Source organism: Helianthus annuus, chromosome 9 (genome assembly GCF_002127325.2).
Source record: "Helianthus annuus cultivar XRQ/B chromosome 9, HanXRQr2.0-SUNRISE, whole genome shotgun sequence".
Taxonomy (NCBI): domain Eukaryota; kingdom Viridiplantae; phylum Streptophyta; class Magnoliopsida; order Asterales; family Asteraceae; genus Helianthus; species Helianthus annuus.
In genome coordinates this window covers 129,724,017-129,735,197 of record NC_035441.2, presented here as the reverse complement: position 1 = coordinate 129,735,197, position 11,181 = coordinate 129,724,017, and the positions used below count along the sequence as shown (strand labels likewise).

General features: G+C 35.9%; 1 protein-coding gene across 1 annotated transcript; it reads right to left on the bottom strand.

Moving 5' to 3' along the window:
* Positions 1-4,450: 4,450 nt before the first annotated feature.
* On the bottom strand, positions 4,451-9,834 carry LOC110878652 (light-inducible protein CPRF2). The gene is made up of 6 exons (XM_022126992.2): positions 9,341-9,834; positions 7,304-7,400; positions 5,589-5,787; positions 5,406-5,481; positions 5,196-5,321; positions 4,451-5,102 (listed from the first exon to the last, which is right to left on the bottom strand). The coding sequence occupies exons 1-6, from the start codon at positions 9,746-9,748 to the stop codon at positions 4,677-4,679; spliced, it is 1,332 nt and encodes a 443-aa protein (XP_021982684.1). The 5' UTR covers positions 9,749-9,834; the 3' UTR covers positions 4,451-4,676.
* Between the last annotated feature and the right edge of the window lie 1,347 nt (positions 9,835-11,181).

Genomic DNA, 11,181 nt, shown 5'->3' with positions numbered 1-11,181 from the left:
GCTATAAACCAGTTAGTTTGTAATTTTTTAATGATTTTGCTTTTAATGTTGAAAATTTGTTCATTTCATTTTTTTTTCATTTATTGTTGCTATATTTCTAATTTTTTTTTTATTTGTGTTGATTAGGTAGAAATCGATTTGTCATTCAAGCCTTCTCGGATTCAAGGTATGGTTTCTATTAATTAGGTAAAATTGAATCATCATTATCGTTCAAACCATATGTAGATCAAATATAATGTTTTATGTGTATGTGCATGAAATAGGAACAACCAGGTTGCTAAATGACAGCAACTACAAACATGGACTATAGAAAAGTAATTAGGATGATAATGTTGTACTTAACTATGTCCGAATCTTTCTATGAAGATGGTGAGATTGGTGGAGAACAAAAGGTTGGTTGTGGTGCCACAGTGAGTTTGTATCAAGTTCTATGCTCTTAATCTTAAATGAAAATGTATATAAAAATTTGATGGAGACTTTATGACCTGACTTCACATAACGTCCATCGTTTTCACAAAGAATGTCATTTTCAGCCATTTTATCTATTATTAATTCCTTGAATAGTCGCAATTTGCCCAACACCCCGGACAATATTACGTTTTCAAATGAAAGAAGCACATTATCTTCTACAACCTGCTTTCTTATGGTTGAGTATTTTAATTATGAGTATTTAATATCACTGACTTGCTTTCAAAATACACTTCCAAACGCCCTGTAATGTGTTGTTCGTAAGCAAATCCGCCATAATTAATATGATTATATCCATGCGACATCAATGAAGGTTGTTTTTGGTTCACACAATGGCCTTTTTTAGTTTTGTCCATTATTTCATGAGTTTTTCTATCCATCATGGGTGGATGATGAATTTCAACTTTTGCCATCAGATACCCAATCGGAATTTAAAGATTCAGCTGGCAAACAAAATCAGGGACAAAAATCTCCACCTCATGTTGCAGTGTATTCTACAGGTGGTATTCTTTGTGAAAAAGCCTCAAGTTTCCTTCTCAGCAAAGGGTTTAAAGAGGTAATTGTAGCTTACACTTTTAACTTTAAAATGGATTGATCTAGGTTTTGTTTTATATATGACGGGTCAAGCGGTCAAAGTGAAAAAGAAGGGCTTAAAAGGAAGCTGGTCCAAATTGTATAATTAAGTTACAAAACCTTTTATAGTTGTTTTATAAAGAAGAATAGATTATTGTTGAAACTGCATCTTCTTTAATCATATTTGACACAGATTGATTGTACGCATCTACATTGCTTTTTTTTTGTTTGTTTTAGTTGATACCCGATGACATGGAGCTTCAGTAGCGCGATATGCCTAATTACACAATTTCAGATGGATATGTACGAGTCAATATTACAAATTTTACAATTTCTTGTTTTGTACTTGCCATGATGTATCGTCCTATTCTCCCAACCACCACTATTGGTCCATTTCCTCAAACCATTGAGCTCAGGAGAGTTCGTCCTGAGTACAAGGCAAAATGTGAGTAATTAATTATGGTTGTTATGATGATGTCATAAGAATAATATTTAATATATTTTCTCACAAAACCATGTCTTAATAGGATTTTTGAGGAAGAGTATGTTAAAGCCATCAAGAGGATATCTACAAGGTTGTCCAGCTCCAGGAATAAACGTGATATTGACGTGTTTGTCCACGGAAAGCCAAATGTATATTTATATTACATTTAATAATTAATAATGATTGGTTGCAATGATTTTCTAAAATTAAGTATAATATTTCAGAGAATGGCATAGTTGAGTACTTTGGTGACCAATTGTACAGTTTTGCCTCCACTCCTAACAGATGGGTGCAATCATATGAGTCCTGTTGTGTCAAGCCACCAATCACCTATGGTGATGTCAGCAGACCCAATGCCATGACCGTCTTATGGTCCTCAGTGGCTCAAGAGATGACCAAATGGCCAATGAAGGGTATGCTTGATTCTCAATTGGTCCTTTGTTTTTGTAGAAGTTTTTAAAGTAAGTTTCGGTCTAAAATTATAGTATAGATACCGAAACAAACTATTCATTAAAAGATTTATGAAAACACCGTTAAATAATATATTTTTTAGGCCACCCGTGTAACACACGGGGTCTTAAGCTAGTTTAATAATATAATAGAAAAGTTTCTTTCGAGTAGGCCTGTAAACGAACCGAACGTTCATGAACTGTTCATGAACTTGTTCGGCGGGAAGTTCGTTTATGTTCGTTTATTTAATAAATGAACGAACACGAACAAAAAAAATTGTTCGTTTAATTAAATGAACGAACATGAACACACCTTGTGTTCGTTCATTTGTGTTCATGAACATTCTTTTATGTTCGTTCATTTATGTTCGTGAATGTTCGTTTATGTTCATTTAAATTTTAATGAATACATAAATAGTTATATTTATATAAATATTAGGTTTTCTAACTACTTATATAAATATAACTAATTAGGATATCTATAAACACTTATTTAGATGTGTTTTCGGATTAAATGTAATATATTAAACTTGTTTCTTCAATCATGTTAATTTATGTTTATTCAAATATGTTCAGTTAATTTTTTTATGTTCGTTTGTGTTCGTTTATGTTCGTGAACTGTTCGTTTAGGCTTTAAACGAACGAACATAAACGAACACGAACATGCTCGATTTCTTAATGAACGAACACGAACAAAAAAATGTGTTCGATTATATGTTCGTGTTCGTGTTCATGTTCAGTTAAAGTTAAATGAACGAACACGAACATGCCTATGTTCGTGTTCGTTCGGTTCGTTTACAGGCCTACTTTCGAGTAACGTGATATCAATTAATAGAAGTGTCTCGAATATAAGATGCGAATAATTTGGAAACCAACATCAAGTTGCTATAATAGGCTAGGGCAACACGGTATTTATAAAGAGGATAATTTAAAAAAATGATTTTAGTGAATTGTTTTATAGGGCAACACGGTATTTATAAAGAGGATAATTTAAAAAAATGATTTTAGTGAATTGTTTTATTTATTGTATTATATTATAATATAATTGTTTTATTATTGTATTATACTAGTAGATGCCCCGCCCGCGTTGCGGGGCGATGGCCAAATAATTCTCAATCAATTAAAAAAAGACTATTATAATTTTGCTATGAAAAAAAAACGATGATAAGACCGTCATTTTGGGCTCAGGGCAAAATTGTATTTTTCAGGACTAATGAGCTAGTGTTAGGCAGCTAGAGTTATGCGCCGCCCGCGTTGCGGGGCGCTAAATCGAGTATTTCTTAGGTTAATAACATGTACGCCTTTATGTAGGTTAGTTATACATGCTACCTATAACACGATATCAAAAAAGATACATCAAGTTAACCAATTAAAGAAAAACAGTACCATAGTTGTGATAAAAAAAATTAACTAAAACGATGACAAGCGTGTAATTTAGAGTTGGGGGCAAAACAATAACTTGTCAGGAACAATTAGCGAGTGCTAGGCAGCTATTTGGCATGAATAAAAACAAAATTAAGTCAACAAAGTAAAATAAAACACTACCATGGTTTTGTCAAAAAAAAAAAAAAAACGACGGCAAGATTGCAATTTTTAGCGGAGGTAAAATCGTAATTTTAAAATGGAGGCAAAATAATATTTTGAACTGAGGGCAAAACCATATTTTTATTTTGAAATGGGGGCAAAATCGTAATATTTTAGCTGCGGGCAAAATCGTAATTTTTAGCTAGGGGAAAAATCGTAATTTTAAACTGAGAACCAAATCGTAATTTGGCAGGACTCTAGCTGAGGGCAAAACCATAATTTTATTTTGAACTGGGGGCAAAATTGTATTTTTTTACTGAGGGTAAAATCGTAAATTTAAGCAAGAGGCAAAAGCAAAATTTCATTTTGAATTGAAGACGAAATCGTAATTTTACACCTGGGATAAAATTGTAACTTCACATCACTTATAAATAACTATTATATAAAAAAAAATTAAAAAGTCAAAGTTGCCCCACTTTGGCCAACCAATTCACAAAACTATTCCTCGCTGACGTCATGAGCTTGGAAATGTTAATATGTATAATTTATGATTTACTATCGCATTCGTATTCCGCAGATAACACTTGATATTGGTAGTTTAAGCATTTAGAGTAAGGATGTCAGTTAGAGAGGTATTGGTAATCATAGTCTCATACCTGATTGGAAAATTATGTCTCATACCTGATTGTTGAGTTGTTTCCGAATACGCGCAAAACAAATTATTAAATACATAAAAAAATCAATCTCATATACTTTTGAACACGCCCCCAACAATGAGCAATCCTCGAAACTTAATGTCCATTTCTGTCATTTTAATTTTGTGCAAAATTACTATTTTGTCAAATCATATCAACCCAAACATGTTTTGACCTCATTCTCGTCCAAACCCGTTTTCACCTAACACACACCTTACCCGCGGACCCTTTTCCATCGATGGAAGTAACAAACGGTCAACAAGAAGTACAAAAACATAACATCCATTGTTCACATTCCGTGTTTCAATTGTTAATTAAGAACAAGACATTCAATGCCGAGAACAGATATGCACAGTTCAAATACCAGAACACCAACTGGTTTTTGACACAATACAAATCCAAAATTAGGCTATCCCATGAAGCCACTGCACATAAAAATGATGAGTATTTTTTCAGTTACGGCTAGATTCCAACCATATCATACTAGCGGTCCCCACCGCCTTGGGTGGTCCCACCAACATCTCCACGGAACCGTTTCTGCAAGTGTTCCAAGCTGGCCACTCGTTGCATAGAAGCAGTTCGACCCATCTTTTGTGCTCCCACTTCTTGCATCACAGGGTTTGGGTGTTGAACATGCTCGACTGGCGGCGGGAGGTTTACCATGGGCACCCGTGTAGAGGGTATGTGGTGGTTGGTGGTGGCGGGTTGTGGTGGTGGTGGTGGTGGTTGGCCCTGGTAGAAGTGTTGTTGCTTCATGTCATCTTGCACAGGAACGGCAGTGTCTGTAGATGTATCAGATGGGCTACAAGAATACGATGGCATGGGACCCATTGTCGATAAATCTGATACGGGTTGAACCATTGGGTTAAACCCGGTTATTCTTTTGACACTTTCTTCAGCCATCTTCACCTGCATATATGTTTTGGTAAACAAAAATAACAACCGGTTAAACCAGTTATGAAAATAGAAAGTCAAACATGAAGCAGAGCCGAGTCAACTGACCTTTGCTCTCATGGTTTCAACATCGGCTTTCAACACTCTATTATCAACAGCAGCTTCATTGTACTTTTGGCTTATGTCAGTGAGCCGCTTCAGTAATGAAGAATTTTCAACCCGTAATTGAGAAACCTAGAAACAAGCATACAAAATATTTAATTCATTAATTAGGTGTTTTTCGTCTTTCTTAAACAAAACAAATTTTAAGGAACAGACCTGTGTCTCAAGCTCGGTCAAATGAGCCTGCTTTCTTCTTCTTGAACGTCTAGCCGATTCTCTGTTCGACAGCATTCTAAAAAGAAAAAAAAAACACATGAAACAGCCACTTTCACTATAGGTCAACATGGGTCAACCTATCTAAGAAAGGACTGGAAGTAATACGAATGCATTCTATGTTACCTTCTAACACGTTTTGCATCAGTAGGGTCCATATTCTGAGTCGTTTCTGTGTCTCCTTCAAGCTCATCGTCATCCGATAGTTCTCGTGAGGAGCCACTTGTTGCTGATTTCACCGGGATTGCAGCCTTCTTTGGAATAACAGGCAAGGAAGGGATCTCGACAGGTGCACCGCCATCCTTACCCGCTCCCTTGGGGTCAACTACTCACCAATACAAACATAATGACAATTAATCATCTTGTATAATGAATGATGATGATGAATTACCAATATAAGATGTACAACAAGATAAATAAGCAAGAGCACCCAATGCACTTTCCTATTTCGACTAGAATTGGTTAAAGAAAAAAAAAAAAACGTATATCATCACAAATCCATGCAGCATGACATCAATGTGCCATATATAAATCTGCATACAAATGAACGTGATTTTTCTGATATGAGGTAGTGAAAGTTGGTACCTTACAATTATGATGATGCTCAATTGACCTCACTAAAGGTCTAAGCAATGTTTTAAAAACCAGTTTTAAAAACCAGTTTTTAAATCATACCGGGTTAGGCTAAAAAATGGTTCAACCGGTTGAACCGGGTTGTACCGGGCGGTTCAACCGAGTTACTAATTAACCCTATAAATCCATATAATACGATTTCAACTCAAAAACTAATCCAAAACTATATCATTTCATAATAAAAAAAATATTCCAAAAGTTTATCCATAATAAAAAAATAATCCAAAGATTCACTGTTGGTACCAATTTTGGCGCTAGGTTTTACTAAGAAGGTAAATTGTCACCTTTTTGGGCCCATAAAGATTAAAAGTCCAAACTTAACTTTTGAACCGGTACCGGTATACCAGTTTAAACTGTTATAACCCAATTTACCAGCGGTACAACTTTTCTGCCGTTCCCTTAGTTTACCGGTATAATTTGTGTCGGCCAAGCTTCCGGCATCCGGTTTAACCGGCCGGTATAAACCGGTTTTTAAAACATTGGGTCTAAGCCTACGTGGTCAAAGGCGCAAGGCACCAAAAAGGTGGACACCCCGAGACAAAAAAGCGCAATAACAAAAAATATATATAATCCGTATAAAAAATTATACTACTCCCTAATATATAATTAAAACCAAGTTTTTACCCAAAAAAAATAAAAAATAAAACCAAGTATAACTAGCTATTAAAATCATCAATCTAATATCAAAATTTTAAAATATCTTTTTAAATAATCCCTTGAAGAAAATCTAACATGACTAGTTGTATACAACATAGATTCTACCAAATAAACAAGACGAAAAAAAAGAGTCAAAACAAGAAAGAAACAATCCATTAGCCCAAACCAAAAGATTATAAATAGCCCAACACAAAAAAAAAAAAAAAAAAAAAAAACAGAACAAGAAATTAAACCTCAAAGTCACTTTATAGGGCATTGCTTAATTTTAAAAGAGAAAGAAAGCAGCAGCCGCTGCAAAGAAGAGGAAAGCAGAAATGCCGAGTTTGAACCAGGCGGTAACTTCGCATCACCTTGCGCTGCGCTTTCCGAACACTCTTGCCTTGCGTCTACCTCAAGCGCAACAGCCTCGCCTGGCTAACTTTTGACTACATAGCACTAAACCGCCAATCAATCCAGTCACTGACAAAGTTCTTATGTATAAAAGCATCCTAAAGAACATGATAGACTAAGTCACTGAACTTAAGAAATTCTAACGAGTTAATGGCACAAACCTTTAGAAGGAGCCTGGTATCCCAACTGTGAGGTATTAGAGGCTTGTGATCCATTGTCAGGTATAGTAGCAAAATCTTGAGTTTTTACAGAAGATGCCTAAGAGAGAGAGAGTAAACTATACAAGTTATAAAATGCGGTGAAACAAAACTGAAAATGGTCATAAATCTAAAGGAAAAATATGTCGTAACTAAAAGACGAGGGATGCCAAACATAAAAACATAGATATGATCTTTCATCAGTGTTGGACAAATTAGTGAATCTAATCAACATTTCAATCCTTAATCAGGTGCACTAAAAAACTATTATTGCTCTAAATCTTTGCTTATATTTATGTTGCAGTTATGTATCATTTTATGCATATTTTTCCCTAGCAATACCGTTGATTATTACTTTGATCCCTTAACCTACATCAAATAACATCTTGCTACACGTGCACAGCCTTCTACAATGTCAACACATGCACATCATGTTCTTTATCTAGATAGAACAAGAACATAATCAAACCTATATGGCTATATAGCAAACAAATAGTGTATAAATCGAGCTTTATTAACCAGCCAGAATTGTTTGTTACACTTGGTAACCAAAAGCTCACAACATCTAGTCATCATGTTCTAAGCAGTCAATAGCGGTGCTATAGCGGTTAGCGGACCTCAGGGTGTGTAGCGGTCCAAATAGCGGTGGCCTATAGCGGTTCCGCTATTAGCGGCGCTAAATACCGCTATAGCGGTTATAGCAGTAACGGGGTTTGATTGTGTTAATTCTTAAATTAAATACTTCAAAGTTACTATTAGTATTTGATTTGCAACAGGTTTTTGATAATGGAATGATATTACTATGAATTTTGATATTACTATTAATATTTTTCAAAGATATATTTATATATATATAAAAATACATAAATTATGCATGGTATAAAAATTACCGCTATATCACAGCTATATCACCGCTATAACCTATATATCATATAGCGGACCTTGACCGCTATTCGATTTTGGACCGCTTTAACTGCATAGATCATGTTTGAATTCTTTGGATATGTATGTAAGACAAGGCCTGGTCATAGTTGTCAATAGCGGTATGTAGCCATAAATAGCGCGATTTCATTTTTTTTATTTAAAAAAAAATATTAATAGCGATTAAACATAGCTGGATTTTAGGTTTTTGTTTAATATACATGTGAATTAGCGTATATACCAGTGTATTTTGATATAATATACATACAAAAAATATTAATTTTTTTTTCTACTATATCGCTATTTATAACATAGCACCCGTTATTTATCGCTATTCGCTATGTAGCATATAGGTACCTTATCGCTATTTGTCGCTATTTGCCATTAACAACTACGGGCCTGGTAAACATATTACGATTTTACAAGACAATTCATTCATCAAGATTTTACTCTATATGCATTCAAATATTATGATTCTATATGTAGAAAACGCACATCCTTCATCATAGTTGTCAATAGCGATTACAGCTAGATGACTTATGATCTGCATTAGAAGCACTACGTTTTCCAAAATCGTTGAAATGGAGCAATTAGTGTAGGAGGATCCACTTTTCGTCCTCTCGGGTGATTAGTGATATAAGTAAGATTAAGATATTTGTAGCAGTTACACAATCCACACAAAGGAGGTAAACTCACTAAAATCTAGATAATCAGCTTTCAAAATATGCGGTATCATTGCGTACGACTAAGGAGTTTACCATCACTAGTGAACGCTAACGAAACAATTCTATCATGGAGACATTCATTTCTTCAACTAATACTCCCACCATAAACAATTAACATGTAAATTAGCTACATTGAACATCACCTCATTTTACTCAAGGTGTGACATGACCATGGGCGAAGCTTTTAAGCCCCCCCCCCCCCCCCCCGAACTTTTCGACCCCCGGTCTTATAGAAATTTTTAGGTCCGGTGACTTCCACCCCGGTCGGAAATCTCAAGCTTTGCCATGGACATGACTAAATGTTCCCAAAAGCAATAATTTAATTTAATGTAAATTAAAAAAATCAAAGAAATACCCTAGTCAAAGCAACAGCTGCACAGGCGAGATTCAAACGACTCTTCAAATACGCCTGATACTCCTCGGAATCATCGGGAACATTGACCGGACCAGCAACTCCGGAGCCACCAAACGACGTCGTCGCACCTTCTTCCTTCTTCTGATTATTCTTATCCTGAACTTGTTCATCTTGATCCTTGATCTCAACAACATGGTTAGGTCTAGAAGAGGAAGATTCCTTGGGTACCGATGCTTCTTGCAAAAAGCATTGGAATTGCCACTCAGACATGCTCCGATTCATCATCGGCGGCGGCGTTGGCCGGTTCTTTGAAGCGGAGGATGAGGAAGATGAGTCATCTTCATCGGCGGCCGGCGGTGGTGACCAAAAGTGGCCCGCAATATCGTCCACTGAAAACATCCTATCCATGGTTTGGTTTGGTTTCTCTCTCCTCCTCCTCCTCCTGTATACTCAGTTTCGACTTTAAGCGTACGTATCTGAGTAGTTGGGTTGTGGACCCTTAGGTCCCTTGGGTTAACTTTATGTTTATATTACTACCTTTTAAGTATTGGATATGTAATTGGGATTCTCACGTGTTATGTGGCGGAAATATAGTTGGTATTAGAGTATACGAAGTTGGTATTAGAGAATACCAGGTTATAGGCGATTCTTCAAAATAGAATACTAACTCGGTGGTTCATTTTATTTGATTAGTTGACACCATAACTACTTTCGCATCAAAACTACGTTCGATGTAACCTATGATCTTGCAACCTCATTTTCTTTTATAGATGATTCCGTGCTCCTTGGTTCGTTTGATGTAGCGTAACCTTTCTTTATAACCTTCAAGTGATGCTCCTTTGGTTCTTGCATGAATCTAGTGAGTAACTTAAATGTGGCCTTGTATGTAGTAGATATTTAAGGCACCAAGCCAGACCTCTGTAATGCATTGCATCTACTGGGTCTCCACATTTAGTCTTGGTTAACTTTGTTCTCGAGTCCGTGGGTATCTTTGTCTCATTGTTGTCCATCATGTTGAATTCCTTTAAGATCTTATTTATATACCTTGTGTGCTTTATTGCAATCTCACGTCTTGTTTTGGTGGCCTCTATCCCAATATAAGGGATAGCAATCCTAGATCGCTCATTTCGAACTTCTCGTTCATTTGGAACTTGAATAAATCTATGTCCTTCTTTGGAGTTCCTATGACTATTAGATCATCAACATAACCTCTTACCAGCAGTGTAGAGTTCATGTTCTTCTTTTGTATACAACTCACACTAAAGTACACCTTTTATAATCAAGTGGGTTTAGGGTTTGATCTAACTTCATGTTCCATGCTCGTGGCCTTTGCCTTAGTCGATACAACGTCTTTAAGAGCTTGTATACCTTTATGTCATTTTGATGGCTTCATGAATCCTTCTGGCTGTGAGACATAGACCTCCTCTTTGATATCTCCATGTAGAATTGCAGACTTGGCATCCAAATGATGTACCTCCCAGCCTTGATATGTTGCTAAAGCCAATATCAGACGAACTTTTTGATGCATGCCAATGTTGTGAATGCTTCATCGAAATCTATTACGTGTTGTTGTACATAGCCCTTTGCTTCCAACCTCTCTTTACACTTCACGACTTCTCCACTTGTATCCTTGTTGGTTTTAAATACCATTTCAAACATATCCTTTATGATCCTTGGGCAATTCCATCAACATCAAGGTGTCCTTATTTATTGAGTCAATCTCAACCTTCATTGCCTTAATCCATCTTTTGTCTAAGGATGCTTCCTTGTAATTCCTTGGTTCTTCCTCAGCTAACAACAACTCAATTTCTTCTCGTTCAATTGTCGGTGCTCGATTATAG

What these genes read in the sequence shown, in the direction of transcription:
- LOC110878652 (XM_022126992.2), bottom strand. Translation starts at nt 9,748, where the DNA reads ATGGATAGGATGTTTTCAGTGGACGATATTGCGGGCCACTTTTGGTCA. An exon ending in CAGCTGTTGCTTTGACTAGG is followed by an intron (nt 7,401 to 9,340) that starts GTATTTCTTTGA and finishes TCTCTCTCTTAG; the next exon opens with GCATCTTCTGTAAAAACTCA. An exon ending in GATGCAAAACGTGTTAGAAG is followed by an intron (nt 5,482 to 5,588) that starts GTAACATAGAAT and finishes TTTTCTTTTTAG; the next exon opens with AATGCTGTCGAACAGAGAAT.